Source organism: Necator americanus, chromosome III (assembly GCF_031761385.1).
Source record: "Necator americanus strain Aroian chromosome III, whole genome shotgun sequence".
NCBI lineage: Eukaryota > Metazoa > Nematoda > Chromadorea > Rhabditida > Ancylostomatidae > Necator > Necator americanus.
Window position 1 is genome coordinate 21,542,137 of NC_087373.1, and position 17,793 is coordinate 21,559,929.

General features: G+C 40.2%; 2 protein-coding genes across 5 annotated transcripts in view; one reads left to right on the forward strand and one right to left on the reverse strand.

Moving 5' to 3' along the window:
* The window catches only part of RB195_010406 (uncharacterized protein), a gene marked incomplete at both ends in the record, with an annotated part of 34,400 nt that overhangs the window by 5,184 nt on the left and 11,423 nt on the right, over positions 1 to 17,793 (reverse strand). Inside the window, 24 exons of one of the 3 annotated variants that reach the window (XM_064191391.1) lie at positions 4,322 to 4,336; positions 4,411 to 4,473; positions 4,535 to 4,648; positions 4,705 to 4,776; positions 4,831 to 4,934; positions 4,999 to 5,190; positions 5,994 to 6,148; positions 6,204 to 6,425; positions 7,873 to 8,003; positions 8,100 to 8,234; positions 12,511 to 12,567; positions 12,914 to 13,005; positions 13,073 to 13,146; positions 13,520 to 13,632; positions 13,721 to 13,822; positions 13,889 to 13,969; positions 14,229 to 14,354; positions 14,410 to 14,472; positions 14,542 to 14,648; positions 14,735 to 14,819; positions 14,905 to 15,018; positions 15,071 to 15,206; positions 16,265 to 16,370; positions 16,438 to 16,496. In XM_064191391.1, the coding sequence (XP_064048976.1) occupies positions 4,322 to 4,336; positions 4,411 to 4,473; positions 4,535 to 4,648; positions 4,705 to 4,776; positions 4,831 to 4,934; positions 4,999 to 5,190; positions 5,994 to 6,148; positions 6,204 to 6,425; positions 7,873 to 8,003; positions 8,100 to 8,234; positions 12,511 to 12,567; positions 12,914 to 13,005; positions 13,073 to 13,146; positions 13,520 to 13,632; positions 13,721 to 13,822; positions 13,889 to 13,969; positions 14,229 to 14,354; positions 14,410 to 14,472; positions 14,542 to 14,648; positions 14,735 to 14,819; positions 14,905 to 15,018; positions 15,071 to 15,206; positions 16,265 to 16,370; positions 16,438 to 16,496 (2,518 nt within the window). Of the gene's footprint in view, positions 1 to 4,321; positions 4,337 to 4,410; positions 4,474 to 4,534; positions 4,649 to 4,704; positions 4,777 to 4,830; positions 4,935 to 4,998; positions 5,191 to 5,993; positions 6,149 to 6,203; positions 6,426 to 7,872; positions 8,004 to 8,099; positions 8,235 to 12,510; positions 12,568 to 12,913; positions 13,010 to 13,072; positions 13,147 to 13,519; positions 13,633 to 13,720; positions 13,823 to 13,888; positions 13,970 to 14,228; positions 14,355 to 14,409; positions 14,473 to 14,541; positions 14,649 to 14,734; positions 14,820 to 14,904; positions 15,019 to 15,070; positions 15,207 to 16,264; positions 16,371 to 16,437; positions 16,497 to 17,793 lie in introns of those variants that run through there. The other 2 variants (XM_013452064.2, XM_064191392.1) reach the window with 2 other exon arrangements.
* On the forward strand, positions 373 to 3,725 carry RB195_010407 (uncharacterized protein; the record flags this gene model as incomplete). 2 transcript variants are annotated; one of them, XM_064191395.1, is made up of 10 exons in its annotated part: positions 373 to 420; positions 490 to 606; positions 666 to 785; positions 840 to 998; positions 1,747 to 1,892; positions 2,650 to 2,740; positions 3,012 to 3,167; positions 3,226 to 3,376; positions 3,428 to 3,554; positions 3,620 to 3,725. In XM_064191395.1, the coding sequence occupies 10 exons, from the start codon at positions 373 to 375 to the stop codon at positions 3,723 to 3,725; spliced, it is 1,221 nt and encodes a 406-aa protein (XP_064048975.1). The 2 variants fall into 2 exon arrangements, with proteins under 2 accessions (XP_064048975.1, XP_013307516.2); XM_013452062.2 differs by lacking the exon at positions 373 to 420 and having other exon boundaries at positions 523 to 606.

Genomic DNA, 17,793 nt, shown 5'->3' on the forward strand with positions numbered 1-17,793 from the left:
ATACAGTTTTTCTTGTGAGTTTGTAACATATTATGTAAACATAAAAACTACAAGACCGAAACCATAGATCAAAGTTGTTTTGAATTATGAAAGCAGCTTCAGCGAGAAGCAGAGAACACAAAAGAAATTTACTTGAGCAATGGAAACTCGGAATCACATCGTCAATAGTGGAAATTAGTGTTCCAGGAAAAAGTGAGGCAGATAACACAGTTTCGAGAAAATTCCAGAAGTGTTACAGACTGCTCTCAACGAAACACTTTGCACATGTCGATAATCTGGTACCAATAGATACAGCACAGACAAGGGCTGCAATTCTCCTTATCACTCGAGAAGACAAATGTCGCCCATTGCATCTGCTCTTCTTACCGCCAAATGGGTAGTCTCACATCAAAATGTTGTTCAAAGCAACAGTCTGCACAGGTTAGCAATGAGTCTGAGCATTCCACACCAATTTTTTTAAAAGAGATTTCCTATTCCCACGTATTCCAGACGACCAAGGAAAGAGAAGTTTTTCGTTTTTTCATGGTGGGAACAGGAGCAGCCGGAAAAACTACAGTCGTGCGCCAACTGAAGTGTTTATGCAAGGAAAAACCAAAGAATTATAAAGTAGATTCCATCGAATACTCTTCAATGGGGCATCAAGCATTGATTTTGTCCTTACACAGGCTTACGACAAGGACTGGAATCAAATTCCAATAGAAAATATCTTCTCCGAAGAAGAAATGACGCAGTTCCGAAAAATTATTCGCAGCAACATAACAACAGCTGTCTACAACCTAATACAAGTGATTCTGGGTGTATACGTTCACAACAATCTTTTTTAAGAGATTTTTTTTCAGCAAACAGCACAATGGGGGCATATCTGCGCAGCAGACAAAAATGCGCAAAAGATTGTGCAAATAGTGGAGAAAGCTGAACTGGAAGAAAGTTGCACATTCAACATGAATATTCAATCATCACTTGGAGCCGACCTTATGGAAGTTTTAAAGGACCCTAATGTAAGTTGCTTCAGAACCCAATAACTAACTTATTATTCTACATCGTTCATCATTCGTATCATCACTACAATTCATGGACCAACAGAACTCAACAAATTAGCGTAACCATGGGAAATGCAACTGAAAATAGCGATTGTTGAAATTTCGGAGGTTGGTATCTCTCCATCACTAGGAAAGACAGGAGTACTGCATCAGTACCACAGAGAAAAGCGCAACTCCTTACAAATCCAGAAAAGGAAATTCCCGAGGTTAGGACGTCAAAATAAGGAGCAGCAATTCATTTTGTCAGATTTTTTTTTTGCAAAAGTTTTGGACCGTCCTGCTGACTAATCATTCGAAAGCAAAGATTATAAATTAACTGGATTCATTGGTGGAACAAGATGGGCGTTTTCATTGTGAAATACGTTGAACCTGTGAACTAAAAAAAGTCCTCATCCATTGGCAGAGAGATCCCAACTTCGAAAATTTCTGTGAACGCTGTCTTTAAGTTAGGCATGCTCGAAAGACTTAAGCGGCAAGATGAAATCTCCCATCTGTTTTTGGTACCACTGTACTTAGTGTGATAACGAGAGCATGCTTCTAGCATTCTAACGAAAGGTTATATGGTTTGATGTCAAAGTCTCAAAAGTAGTCGGTGAGCAGCAAACTAATCTAACAAGAAAAGTGGTAGAGTTGGCATGTCCATCTTTATGCATCAAACAGTTGTGTAGCAGTAATCCGAATCAGATAGCAAGCGTCATTGTTGCAGATTGCCGAGACACTTAGACAGCACGATAAAATGTCCCGAAAATGGCACCTTGAGGATGGAACTCTCTACTTTCTTTGCGAAGAACACATACAGCGCTTGTTTGATGACACTTCCGAACTCACAACGACTGACATCGTACATTCAAGGCAAGTTATGGGTCCAAATCAAAAGAAAATTCAACATTTCTTTAACAATGGTTATTAACAAAGTAGGTGTTGCGACAGGCTGCATTCCAAGTGATCCATAGGGCTGTCGATCGAGTTGGAATTTTATGCCGGTATTCACTATGAAGATAGGTAGAAAATTAACCAGAATTTCCAAACTGCCGAGAAAAGAATTGTGCGTTGAGTGTGTATTCTCTAGGGTTGTTACACGTGAGGAACTCCAATGATTCCATTCGCACAACATCTCAAGTCACGTAGCACAATGGGTTCGGGGAGAGGCAAAAGCAAGACCAAGGCTGCTAGCATACGGCCAGCGCTTTCTAAATAAATTTAGAAAAATCCAGTTGATCTTGATCCAATCTCGTATTCGCAACAATATATCGTGGAGAATAAAAAGCTTTTGCTTCATGAAGATAATACCCTAGCAAACACAGGTACGTCAGCAAGTAGTATATCTAATGCAAGTAATTGTTAAAGCATCAAATAACATTCGGAGATTTTGCAGTCTCAAACCCTCCACCGCACCCTGTTACAAAAATCTGAGTACAACAGTTGTGCATATTCCTTAATCGAACAAGGTGAAAAGAGGACTGCTCTTGCCACAGAAACAAAGAAACATAAAAAAAACACTATCCGAGTTGAAGATGAAAATAAAACTAAAGGTGGAACTATGGTATTCTGTAATTCCACTAGGATAACATGCCAATCCTAGAGTTCAAACCGAACAAACAAAATTCAGATATCCCACAACTGACGTTCAAGACTTCCGATTCAGCATTAGCAGGATGAACATCCAGATACACGATATGGGTGGACAACCAACAGAGCTGGTGAGAAAACCAAATTAAAACGACTGCGACTATTGACTATATTTACTTTTGTCACCTTGACACCGTGTCTATCATATTTTTTTCTCAGCACATCTTGAAAACGTAATTGTCTCTGAATCAGATGAATTGGAAAAATGAGTAGTCGCTATTTTAATTCTCACAGAACAAGAAAAAAATTGATCACAAAATTACGACCAAAAACCCGTGGTCCATGAATAGATCAGATCTTTGCTAATGTCAATTGTTGGGATGAAAAAAATACGCCTTTTAGATGAAGATGCCCGAATTTATCAACCCTTGGGTAGCCCAAGACCGAGAGGGTTATAGAAATTTTGTGTTGTTCGTGACTTCGATGACTGACTTCAATGTGCCAGACGAAGAAGAACCTACTAGAACAGCCATGGAGCGAAGCATAAAAGTTCTCGAGGTAACAGAATTTCACGAGACATTCCGACATACTTTTATACACAGTTAGAAAGTTTCAGTTGATTCTAAACGAAGATGCAGTGCAGAGTTGCGGGCTGCTGATCTTTTTCAACAAAAAGGATAGGTTTGATGACATTGTATCAACCCTCCAGAGGACAGAAGAAGGCCGCAGTGAAATAGAAAAGTTCCTGGGAGACAATATGAAGAAAGGTGAAATTCTGTTTTCGAAACGTCACTGTGAAAAAATCTGAAACATCCCAGAGGCTAAAACGAGACTGAATACCGGAAACTGTCCCGTGGGGATACTAGGAAAGGCGCTGCAAGACAAATTCGATGAGGTCATAAGAGTGAAACGAAAGGGAGCAAATGAAAAGGGAGTTTACATGAGGTGATTTGAATGAGCACAACTGTAGATGTAAGAACCGAGAACTTCAGTGTAAGATTTCCGTTTAGATTCACACAAGCTGTAGATTCCAGTATTATGGCAGACATCTTCAACATTGTCAAAAACCAAATTATAGACAATCTTATCAGCAAAGGAATCTTCATAAGTGTGTGAAATTCATGAAACAGACATAAATCTTTCAAATTTTTAGGTTCATTCCACTGTTCTTTGATGCAAACACCATAAGACTCAGAAGTTAGCGTGTCAAGAAAATGAGCTTTAAAAAACATTTGTCATTCGATCCCTGCTCTAGACGGAAATGTAAGAGCAAGGAAAAAGTGTTTTCTACTGTTATAATGTTGACTTGAGTTCAGAATGAACAACACATAAGAACACTTTTTATTTTTATTTTTTTTTTTTTTGAGGGGGGAGGGAGAAGTTCCTGCATACATCCTTTCAAGAATATACTTTTCAGCAATTCTTTCCCTTCTGAAGAGATTTGAGATACTTCTAATGAGATGGTAGAAAACAGCTTAAAAGAGATGAGTGCAATTTGAAAACAGCATAAGAACTTGCATGGAGAACAGTAACCAAGAAGAACAGAGAGAGAAGGGTAGTCAAGTCCTTTTCAGTTTCCCATTAAAAGAGACATAAATTGAGACTATGATATCATCAAGTTATAACCGTAAACAAGGGATTTCGCGCTCTACAAAGGTGATGTTTCTCACTTTACTCAGCCGTAAACTACACAGTATTCAAAATGGTTTTCATTAAGAAGGCTTCCCCTACAGAGTTTTAAAAAAAGTTGGCGAAAAAAGTGACAACGCCGCAATAAAAAATAATGAATAGAAGAAAGTACTTGTAAATTTGTGAGCGGCTCCATTCTTTGCACAGCTCCAGTGGTGTCACACCGCAATGTTACCTAGAAATAGTTGATGTTCTATGGGAAATCGTCTCAGTGCCTGATAGACTTCGCAACCAACATTAGCACTTTGTCCAGGCACAAGAGGCGTAGGAACCCTCAAAGGTTCAGCAGGTACCAAGCCAAACGAGTTCTTGTTGAACTGGATCGCGAATCCCGACAAAGGTTGCATTGCCTGAAAAGAAACCCTTCTTGTGAAACAGATTGTTCGTTTCGGATCGGACAAACTACCTTGTTTGTGAATGTCATCTCCATATGAATAGCTCCACCACGTCGAATGAAAGTACCTTCTATTTGTGTGCCCTGAACCATCAGCAGTTAAATCAATGCTATTAAACATGATTGGATGCTACAAACTTTGCCCCTAGCTGCGTCCAACCACAGCTGTTTTGGCGCTTGATATCCTGATGCTACGGTCTCTATAATTCCTAAGGATCCACTGAAGATATCTCCCAGACCACCTGTAAAAAGTAACAATAAGCAGAAGTAAGTAGACGAGCAGCGTATAAATTAAATACCAGTAACCTAAAGAAGCAGGTGCTGCGGTTGCTGTTGGGGTAGCAGCAACAGGGGCAGTAACAGGACCACCGAAACCGAGGTTGGCAAGAGGATCAAACGTAGTTGCAGCAGGAACTGGAGGAGCAGCATCCACAAGAGAAGGACCACCGAGACCTAGTAGATCATCTAGGCCTCCTGATGACGCCATCGGCACATATGCTAAAAAGAAATGTTGTTGGCTGTCAAGCGGTTTTACGGCTTATGAAAGTATTCCACTTAATTGATTTATGTTGGGAAAGGTATGCAGCACTTGGCAGTCAAACCATGCCAAAATTGTGTCAGCTTCCGCATCTATTCGGTCAAATGCGGTCACCAACTCTATTTTATGCCACTATATGTAAAGGACGTGTACAACAATGTAAACGTTCTCAAGGCTTAACACGCTAGCGCTTCTGTGTACTATTAAAGTGTCTACGAGGTTTGCAAGTGAAGACTTCATTAGTCGTCCGCCAACTCGGCTCTTCCGCAGTTTTCTAAACTACCTATGATAAACTTTCCACCAACAAACCTCGCACTTACAGGAGTGCATCATTTCTGAACCACCTGAGATTTTTGCAGATATAAAATTCTCAAGTCTAAAGTTGATAAGGGAAGCGATATCCTACAATAATGCTTTGCATACAACAAAGTCCCAGGAACATTGCACAAATCGATTGGACACTCTGAGCGAGACGCAACCTCACTGAGTTCTTCGCTAGCTGAACAGTAAGGACCTTAGTTGCGTTGGTAGTTAGTTGTGAAACACTGAAAGGGAAACTTAATTTTCTTCTTGTTTCAAGAACTGGAAGACAATATCAACGGAGAAATTACCAGCTTCGCCCACGTACAACTTATGATCTAGTCTTTAAAAGTAGTATTACGAACAACATACGATATGAATCGGGATTTTTTGTAGTACCACTCGGCCAGCGTTGCTAAAGCGTTCAGATTAAGAAACTAGATCACCGCGACTAGCTTTGCACCTGGCATAGCGTTCACTTGTACGCCCATAGGGGTAGAGATGTCGAGAGATAGAAGGTCAGCAATGAGGGTATCCTGTGAAGGAATGACCGTGGGGGCAGAAGGTCGATTTGCGCCTGATGCAGATCCACCTGTAGAGTCGATAGACGATTGGCCGCTAAAAAAACACCCGGATATTAATATATCGAAACAGGGAGCTTTGTTGAACATACTTTGTCACACCAGTACCGGAACGCAGCGGTTGTCTCGTCCCATCTACAAACGAAGAAGGAGGCTTGTGGTACACAGAAGCCAAGCTCCCGATATGACAAACCAACTGATCTAGCAGTGAAGGTTCCAATAAATCCGTCTCCTCGGAGATGAGAGGTTTCTCCGCCAAAACTACCTGTTTTGCCGCAGCTGGGTCTGCGGACAATAGTCGCCAGTAAATATATCTGAACAATTAACCAACAAACTCTAAAAAGACGTCGAGTTAATTTGAACAAGCATATTGTGTTTTAAAATATGCCTATTAATAAAAAATAGGCATCTTTTGTTACTATTCTTCTCATCAGCAAATGACACGAACAATATGTCATTTATACGTAGCATTCAATTTGAATTTGAATAGAAATCTGAGGAATCGAAATTTTGTACTTCAAGAGGATAGTTGTGGTTGTGAATAAATTAGGAAGTGAGATTTACATTCGATAGCTCCACAGCTAGATTAGAACAATGGCTGGTAAAGCAATGGTATACCATATGTGACTGGTTCTGAGCTGCAAACTTTATTAGTAGAAAGAACAACGGCATTTAGGAGAGGTCATTCGTCAATATCTCTAGATTAACTGTTCTCTACATACTCGATTTTCAACAAGATCTCTTTCTCTTTTTGTTTTTAACGCGAAAGTGACCGAAAACCAAGACCTCAAACATTGTATGTCGCAAAAAGATCGACGTCTTAAGTAACTTGATGTTGGAAAGAAGCAGTCCATCTTAGCTTTAATTCGTTAGACAATCTATAATACTTTCAAGTAACTAGGGCAGGTGTACATCGCCGATGTCAGCTGAAGGGTAGAAGTAGGCTTCGTGTTGACCCATATCACGAAGATATATAAAACTTCGAAATGTGCCAACACGCACAAACGAAAAGATGTGGACAAATGTTCACTTCTAATAGTTCATCTTTTACTTTCCTTTAGAATCTGACTAACACTGGACTTTTCTGCTGCAATTGTATCCGAGCAATGGCTGGTAAAGCAATGGTATACCAGTATAGTTTAATCCCAAACAGTGTCGAAAACAATTTAGTTTATTCCCAAAGTCTTATCAACATCTTTGCCTGCTAACATCTTTGAGGGGCCATTCTTTTGACATGGCAAGAAAGAAACGTTCATGTGAGTAGAAGTCAAGAGACTGGCGGCAATGCAAATATTTTCTTGTAGAAGGATATCACACCTTGAATACGTCGACATGCTACACGTCGTCGAACATGCTATTGCATTTTAAGGTTCAAATGCCCGTATAATCGGCAACATATGCTACACTACTGAATTCACTTTCTGAGAAACATTTTTGAAGTTCTTCTCAACAGTATACTGAATAGGATTTCTAAAACAGAACTATACCATTATAACTATAACCAATTTTCTATATCAGAAAATGTTATAGCTGCGTAAGTAATTCTTGTTGTTGGATTGCTAAATTTGGTATTTTTCATGTTCCTGTTTTAGCAGAATAGTAAGTAAATTACCCTGACGAAAAAAAAAACATTTAACGAGACCTATTTGAGCTTTTAAACTTAGTTCGATTTACTCAAGTTTCATCTGCTATTCATATTTCGGACGATATGAAATAGTAAATAGTACGGAGTCTGCAACTGACGTCCTAAGAATTACTCACCCACGATCTCTCAAGTCAGGATTATCACTATCTTGTGTGGCTAGGGACAAAACACGTTGGACTAGCTGTTGAGTATCAGTAGGTCTCTTCAAGAACAATTTCACTACAGCAGTAAGAAGTTGCAGCTGGACCTAGAAATGAACATGCAACTACAGACTGCTCTCGGTTACGCAGCAATAAGCACTAATCGTCCATTCCTTTTTCTTTCGAAAGAAATAACTGCTTACTTGAGTGTTTTCGTCATGAAATCCTTCAACAAAACTCTCGAGTAATTCATCCGCATTATCAATCCTTTCGGCGTATTCGCCAATAATCCATATCATAGAGGCCCGAGCTTCAGGTTCATCTAATGTATCCAAATTCTGAAAAACTTACAATCATTCCTCTAAAAAGTCGAAGAAAAAGAGAAGAAGGAACGCGTTGTGAGAAAAACTATTCCTTTAAACATCAAAAACATGGTCGAGCACGGGTTGGATTTTTCATAACAGTGTCGTAAGAGGGGAGCGAGAGCAATAGCAATAGAGCCATATAAAATACTTATCTTTAGAGTTAAATAGTATGATATTTGCGTCGTGTTATCTAAATAGGGTCCACACAAGCCACAAAAATGATTTAAATGTCTTGTACTTTTTTTATACTTCCGATAATAAGACTAGTGTGATCTCAAAGCCAATCTTAATGATTTACTTGCTGCTCTGAACTATGTTTGATAACGCCAGAGTCACTTCGTCAGCTCGAGCCGTACATAATCTTTTCCAGTATTTACAGTCAGCTTAAATATGAAGAGAAGCCATCCAAAACTTGAATAAAATAATGCACATAAATGGCGTGGTCGAATTTGTTAGGGTAATGAAATGAAAAACAAATGGTTTAAAATGCATGCCACTATCTACAAATTTCGATCCTTTCAAAAGAAAAATATTTTACTATCACAACTATCAAATCTGAGCACTACAAATTTCTGTCCAATCATTTTATTTAAGAGAACTTAAACAAAACAGAGCTGGTACGTATTGAGTACTAAGAGACTGCAAAGGGGAGACTCCATCTTAATAAATACCCGATCTTCAATATATTGAATTAGCTGCAATAGAGAAGTGCCAAGCAAGGTGCAGGCTATCAAAGGAAACGCACAGCTTCATACCTTGCAAGTTGCTTTGGCACTCCTTCCTTACGATCAATACAACATATCCAAGATCCGCCTGTTTATTAAGATAGCTAGTGCGTAGTTTGGTGGAAGACCTCGTGACCATTGCTTATGGTGATATGGAGTAAGGCGACTCGGTATACGGGTGCTTTTATTAAAACGTTGTGGGATCAATCCTTGACAAAAATTAGATGTTTTCATGCAGTGTAAAAGACTTCAACGAGCATATTTCTTATCCAGCGATGACTTTCCATATTAGAGACAAAATTATAGAGACATAGAGACAAAATTAAGGCAAAGAAGGCAGCACGAGTTGTTGTCATTTTGTCTATATGTGTGCAAAATTTGCCATTTCCGTCCCTCTTATATTTTTGGAACCTAGTTGAGAAAAGTAGTGTACTTTTTCTCCTATTTCTGGACTTTCTCAGCTAGCTCTAAAGAGGACCAGGACACCTACAGAGATAGAAATCTGCAGTTAAGAGTATTCCTTAATAATTTATCTAAACCACAGATCTCTCTCATTATGATGATCACATTCGGTTAGTCCTGTGACTACGAGACGCGTCACGAGCGGCGGACAGGGGCCAAAGCGCGGACCTTGCGCTTCCCCTGACGCGGATAAATTCAGGGGACGAGGTCTCTCCTTCTGCTGCGAAAGAATTGACTTAATGAATTGGAACCGTTGTAATCCGCAAGTCTGTCTTGCTAACAGTCTGCATCAGGTGATTGAGTGCTGCAAGCAAGGCGGTTGAGAAGGATTAGGCTCTAGAGGAAATGACTAAGATAACAAGTTGTACATACAACACACATATGCATGCATCGGAAGAGCCACGAAGTTCAGAGAGCAATGTAGCTAAACTTCCACTAGCTGAGACCCCCTCGCTAAGCCATCGTTTGGGAACATTCGGTAATGGACAACAGAAATACGATTGCTCGTTAAACACCTTCATGACTGAACGAGGAGAGCTGAGAGTTCTAAAACCATCAAGAGACGTCTGTCTCCGAAAACTACTGCGTTAATACACTAGGATGGAACAGCGCACGAGCCGTAGACGAACCCACTCCGAACTCACAAGGCTTTGCAAAGAGGCTAGAAAAGAAAACCTTAAACAGAGAAGAGCAGCAGTGTTGGCCGAAGTTGCAGAGATGCGAAAGAGCATTCGCTATATTCGTCGAGATCTCGCCAATGGCGCCAAAAATACCTGCTCTACAAACCCAAATGGAACAACCATTGTATCGAAAAGGCGAATGGAGAACTCATTCATGACTCCTACTTTGATCGTTTCGACAGCCATGTTTGGCTCCTCACTTTCTCATAGCGTAAAGATGGATCTGTCATTCCAAAGGTTCTTCCGTCCGAAGCTATCATAACGGTAAAAAATCGTGAGACGCCGGTCCCAACAGAATAAGATCTGAAGAGTCCTTCCGCTACTTCTCATCAACACTTTAGCGCGGGTTTCTACGCGTTACCTGTCGGAATGCAAGGTTCCCAATCAGCGGAAGAAAAGCAAAAAAGGGTTCCTGTACGAAGGAGATCCACACGACATCACCACTCTCGTCCAACCTGCTTACTATCCCTATAAGCTCTTTAAAGGGTGACTCTTGACAGGATTGAAAGTGTTAAATAAAAGACAGCAATGCCAACCAGCCGGATTTCAAAAAGGGTGCAGCAGGATCGACTGCATTCACACTGCTTTGCCAGAGTACAAGATTTCGCTATGTCTCACCTTCACTGACTTACAAAGGGGTCCCTATCCAGTACACAGAGATACTATGAATTGTACAGTAACTGCACGGAACTTCGCTATTCTATATGAGGGATATTATTATCGGTCTGAAAAGAGAGGTCGAATAGCGTGTTAAAATCTTACCGGAAATATTTACGATCACCCTCAAGAACGCAATGCGAAAGCTAGAATAAGACTATATGAGAGTGAAGGTTGATGGTCGGTAGCTACACCATTTCCACTTTGCTGATGGGACCGTTCTGATATCATCTAACATCGGAGCAAAGTGAAATGAATGTAGGGAAATTCGAAGAAATATGTGGATGCATCTGTCTTCCGCTGAATATGCGAAAACGGTGTTCATGGGAAACGAATGGGGCTCGCATGTCCCACTTACGCTCAACTGAACTGAGCATATCAGGATGCACCAGCTGTGTATATCTGGGTCGGAAAAGGAATATAAAGAATGACCAGAGCTGGCAAGGAGGAAAAGAACGACTTGAAAGGCATATAGGAGCATCGAGGATGCAGTTAGGAGGACCGGAAACATACGGTTCCGCGCTCATCTGCTTAACACAATCGTACCTTCTGCTTTGACCTATGCTTTAAGAGCCTGGACACTTCGCAAGCATGAGGAAAATGCGATCAGCGTCATAGAACGGTCAGTTAAAAGGATGATGACAGAAGTACCGCTTCACACAATTGAAGGAGAGGATTCAATGTTCTGCTCTACGTCAGCGATCGAAGATTAGGGACGCGTTTGCGAAGGAAACTAAAATTAGGTGATCGGACTCGTGATACGTTCTAACAACACCAATTGGAACACCAAGAAAGAACAGTGAGCGACTGGATATAACCTGATATAAAGCGCACAGCAGGAAGACCGCCCACCTGATGGCCAGACTTCTGCACAAAGCCCTTCGCAAAAAAAGATGCTCTTCCTGTCCCACGCAGCCGGGACAAAGAGAGGAATTACTAGAGCCCGCTCGATCAATTAGAAAAACAACGGGAGTCAAGGAGATTTTTCAAAAGATGGTGACGGATTTTTTAAGACGCATAACAGTGGTCAAATCATTTCAAATTAAGTCCAGTAACTCAGTCCATACCTCATAAAAACTTATTCGGTCTGAAATACGTTGTAGTGGATATTTCTTATTGTTTCCTGAACTATTAACATGTTTTCCTTTACTTACACTTTTTTTCCGTTGTCTCAAAAGTTAGTAGAGAAACCTGAAAAGAATGCTAAAATTCTTGACTTCCCCAACTAACTTCCGGAAATCTCCAAAGACGTCACAATGTCCATTTTACACAAAATTTATCCTACGGAACGAACGCTTGCTTGCCGTTTTAGATTTTTTTCGTACAAAGTTATAGATGCTTATTTCAACGTGCCAAAATCCGCACTAGTCTTGCTCCTATTCCTAACAAAGGTCAGTATTCATCGCTAAAATCACCTTCAAATCACGTGCAAATAAATTCATTTATATTTATTTTACCTCTTGTTCATTATATTATCTTCACTTTAACTTATTAATCTTTTACTTTTTCTAAATTTTCTTTGCATTAATTTCCCATTGCTGGCGACTATATTAGATAAGATAGGAAGAAGGAGCGGGGGAAGTCGTTTTCGAGAGGACCGTGCTCAACTACACGACTGACCCTGATCTCAAAGATCCTGTTCTATTTCTTGAAATCCAAAATCCATAATCCACACAATCCCTCACAGTAAAGTACATAACTTCTCAAATCAGAAAAAATACATACCTCACATAAAGTAGATATGATACTTTCATAGCGATTCGGATATTTACGGAAGATATCCTGGAAAAGAAGAAACAATAACATTCTGCCTGAAACATTCATCACATTCAACAAACGGCATGGAAAAAAATGCCATAACGATTTCCGATAGAAATGCTTTCTACTGTCACAAGTGATGTAGACAAAAATTGAAACTCAAGAGTGTCGCCGATACCAAATCAAATGTCCTTTCAATGATGTGTACTACTTACTCTCATTTTTGTGAAATCACAAATGATCGGGAATGTTGTTCAAGTGATTCACAAATTTGTGTAGCTTTTTTCATTTCATCGTCGAATGGAATGAATCCTATGCCCATGCTTTTTGAAAGCCCTACTTAATAATTTGTCACAAGCCTACTACGAACCTTTATAACAACAACAGCTTCCTGCACAACATAGTTAACCTTCGTCTGGATAAGCTCTAAGAGGGTGGCAACGCAGCGCTCACTGCTAGCCTCTACCTGGAATCTTGTCTTCGTATAAAAAGAAGATAACAGAAAAAAAGGGTAAAGTACATCTAATACCTACCTTTATGGCACATCGGCCAATAGCACGAACAGATTTACGAACAAAATCGACATCCACTTCAGTGGCGTACCTAAATGTTTTTCTTTGTTGCCCTTTTTCCTGCTTTTCTATTTTCTTTTGAAAGAAGAGTGAACAAATACTAAGTTTGATCAAAAGAACAAACTTGTTTAATCACATTGAGAAGAAAATTGAAACAGCAGAAACAGACTACAGTGCAGAAGTACTGAGTGCGTGTGGTTCATTGTTTCTTTTTTCAATTATTCTTCGCTTTTAGCAATGAAAATCTCACTTCTGTTATCCTAACCACATTGTCAACAAATGAACGCAGGTGCATGACTCCGACAGAGAACAACAGTAGTGTGAAGTACATTGTCTTATGCAAGCAACGCCATATCACTTAGCAGAAAGATCAAAAAAGTAAACACTACTCTTGTAAAACCTACTCTTTGAGCTCGCTTAGCACCTGAGCAATATTGTTCTGCTGTGCAAGGCGAATCATGATGTCCAGCTTTTCCATTTTAACATAGATTGGATCGTTGTATTTAACGAAAAATACCTTAATCAGCTATGGCTTAAACTCCAACACCCAGAAAAACATTATGATCTACTTAGAAGTGGGAAGTGAACTACTTTTACTCAAGCACCTTCATCTCTTGTTTCAATATGTCCGGCCTCTTCTGGACAATAAGATTAATGTTTCGAAGGGCAACGTACTGGATTTCCGGCTCAGCCGAAAGTAAGGTAACCTGAATGGAAAATGTGTAGTGATCAAAGATGTGCGTCACAACACATTGATGAAGTGAAAAACCAACCATTGGAGGTGCTAGTTTTTTGGTTAGCTGATTTATGAACTCAGAGTCAGAAGGCAGCATGTCTACTAATTTCATGAGAACCTAGAAATAGCAGCAGTAGCATAAACAACCAAAAGAAAAACAACCGACATCAGATTGAACAAATCCAACATCATCACGGATTTTGGCTCTATTAAACCTGAAAAACCACGCTAGTCACCAGGAAAACACAAACGTTGCACCCACTTTGCAGAATAAGGAAACGGAAGCTCTGACAGAGATATATATTCATCTCCGCCTCATAAAAGTCTAAGAATCTAAGAATAGCAGAAATCCACTTCTGCATCAAAATGAGACTCACTTTCACAGTAGAAAGAACGACTGCCGCATTGGCATGCGCAAGGCGAGGAGATATGCGTTCACATATGTTCTGAGCCTCCCTTTCGTCACGGGGTCGATAACTGGCAAGGGCATCCAGAATGAAGACCTACAATGTGCTAGCCCAGTTGAACTGAAAACGACCTCAATTCGATTCAACTCACTTGGCCCCACTCCGTGCACTCGTTCAAAGCAGTTAGCAATTTGTTCACCATCTGGCTGTTTACCTTGAAAAGATTTTTTTCTATGAACTAAGTGACATGAATAAGTTATTAGAAGATCAAAACATCAATGACCTCGATAAGTGGTCTTTGCTCGTTAATCTCCGTTAAGGCAGCTACAGCATTAGCAACTACCATTGGATTAGCATCAGAAAGGAGATCGTTAAGAAGTTCAACAAAACCTGATAATGGTAAGGACGGTGATACAAGAACCACCAACTATCAGCTGCAGAGAGTCCGCACAGAATTAAAAACAAAACGTAGATACCTTGCTCTTCTACTAATTTAGGGTTCATATCATGAAGTTTTGCCACGCAGACTGCTGCCGTTTTACGCACATATGGGTCTTCGTCCTTAAGTAAAAGACTTGTGATTTCGAATCGTAGATAGCGTAAGGTTCTGAAGACGTCACATGAAATGTGTAGAACTCTTACTGACCTTCATACATTTACGCAAAGGCTCGCAAAGATATTCAGTAATCTTTTCAACTCGAATGCATCCCATGGTCCGGACTGCGAGAGCTCGGATCAGTGGGTTCGGATCTTCGCAGTCCTAACATCAGGGTTAACAGAAAGAACAACGTTTTTAGAGATAGTTGAACAACCTTGACAAAAGTGTTTACAGCCATTATAGCAAGATCCGGTTGGCTCTTAGCATAATTCATAAGATACAAATAAACAAGCTTCTTCAACTCCACATTGTCCGTCTGCATACAGTTGACGACATCCGGGAAGAGAGCACTTGAAACAAATCACGGATGAGGCGAAATTCAGAGCGAAAAAAGTAATGAAAGCATGAATTCATAACTCTGAAAAATTTCTAAACAGCATGTATTTAACACTACCAGCACTTTTCTGTTCATGCACATAGGAGTCCACACGTAAACACACAGTTTGCAGAGCTCGATTCAGAAGAATGGGTACAACATATTAACTCCATAATTCCAATACAGATGAAAACCGCGAGTTCAGATAGGTAATATAGACTTTCTCTATTCAAAAATGGAAGAAAAAGATTATGTAACGTCAGTCGCGCGAATAATATCCTTTATAAAATACCGAAAACTGGAATTACTTCCATCTTTTCTAAATTTGGAATTGAGAAATGCAGATGATAACGAAGCAAAAGTAGACGGAGCGTGTTTCCAATTGAATAAGAATGGGCTCTCTTTCTTAAATAAAGTTCCCAACTAATAAAATAAAGACAAGCATGAAAATGATATAAAGTTTCGAAACATCATACGGTTCGTGAAATGGAAGTATGAACTTCTAACCTACATTCATGCGCAACAACTTATAAAGATATTCCGTAACTCTTCCAACTCGAATTTATTCCATAGTTAGCGGACTGGCGAGAGCTCGGAAAAGTCCTCACGACAGTGCATAACACAAGCGTGTTGAAATATTTAATCTCCTAGTTAATACATCAAAACTTCCGTGCTGCCTAATATTCTATTAATTTTCTCCTTGTTGCGAATTGTTTGCGAATCATCTATGGCACTCGAAATATAGAAGCTCATTTGAAACAGTGCTAAATAAAAGCTAAGAGGAAAAGATATCTCCTGCAAAAGGTGAAAAGAGTCCAACTAACTGTTATTCCTGATTTCTCCTACTTCTAAGTTCAGTACAATCAATAAAAATAAGTATGAGTGATATGCCAAACAAGCGGAAATTATTAATCGGGGAATGAACACATAGTCCAGCAAAATAAAAAGACACGTCGGAACCCACGCATAAATCATTATCTTTAGTTTAAAATAGAATTTAATAGCAAAACTATAGTACTTGACATAACACACCTAACATCCTTCCCTACAGTCATACTTGCAATGACTTTCTTGACAGCTTCTCGCTTCTTTTCTTTTTTGTCTGAGTTCAGCTCAGTCTTGAGTTCAAATATTTCACCTGAAAGTGCAGCAAATACGCTGGGTGCTAGAAACAAAGCCTCGACTACAAAAAAGGAAAACAATACCCTTCTTGGTGGTTGTGAAGTACTTTGAATCCGTCATTTTGGTGGGGCGAGCTAACAATCTAGACCTGCTTCAGCGATCGTAACAACAAATCTAGGAATATATTTCACATTTAACCCACGTTAACACATCCAGACAACAGATCAACACGGTGCACAAATTACATCGCGTTGCTGGATCAAAAACCGGCGAGGATAGAGCACACTCGATATGCGCCAAGCAGTAGTGCACACTGATCCATCATGGGCGCAGTGGTTGACCTGCGTCTTATACGCGGTGATGGTGACGAATTTGTTTTAAACCGGTTACTTGCGGGGTTAGTAGGGGGGCCATCTAAGAAATTGAAATGATCTTGGTTGTGGGACACTGTTTTGATTACTTCCACTTTTGAAGTGTTGATAAGATTACCACCCTATTCCTGTGTCGAATGCATCCCACAGTTCAGACTGCGAGAGGTCGGATCAGTGGGTTTGGGTCTTCGCACTCCTAACAACAGAGTTAACGGAAAAAACCAGGTTTTTAAAAACAGTTGAACAACTTTGTGGGAAGTGAACTCCTAAAATCTCATAAATGGGTAACAGCCTGAAGTTACAGACTCAGGGTAGCTGAGATCAACCTCATCAATCATCGTCAACTGGCAATGAACAAGTGTAACAATAAGAACAGCTTTAGTCGTAGGTAACGTCGCAGCGTGTGTTTGATAGAGTTTGAATACTGCGACTCTGCTAACTACATTTGTTCGAAGGGTCAGGGAATCATTATAAACAGTTAGAGTTAGATCATTAACAGGAATGCGAGTACGATGGGCGGTCGGATTTGAGCGCTCCATTAGTTCCGAACGCCAGCTGATCGAGGACGGTCTCTCCTCGTAGAGGCACGACTTAGCACTGGAATTACAATTTCAACCTATATCTCTGTGCATGTTATCGGTGATTAAGTAGGAGATCATGATGATGCTATTGTTCACACAACATCATGACATATAGCCAGCCTGGAGGCCGGCCGGAGGAAGTTGTGGAAGTGTGGCGCAGAAATAGCGACAAAAACACAAGAATCCTCCGATTACACTTCTTTCCTAAAGAAGATAACTGTGTCCTTTTGTACGAATTGACGTTCGATGAATGATCTACACTCGCCGTAACCTGTTCAACCCGCTAGTACGACGCATCCGCGGCAAAGGCGCACACTGGCGCCTCGTGAAGCCCAGCAAGCGAAATCTCGCCGATGTGTGCGCCTGGGAATACCGCGTAGACCTATTTTCATAAGTTCTGTACATGTATTTTCTTTGTTACGAAGACGTCTTTGCTCGTTGATACTTGATTTTCCTGTTTGTGGTGCTTACTTCATTTACACCAACG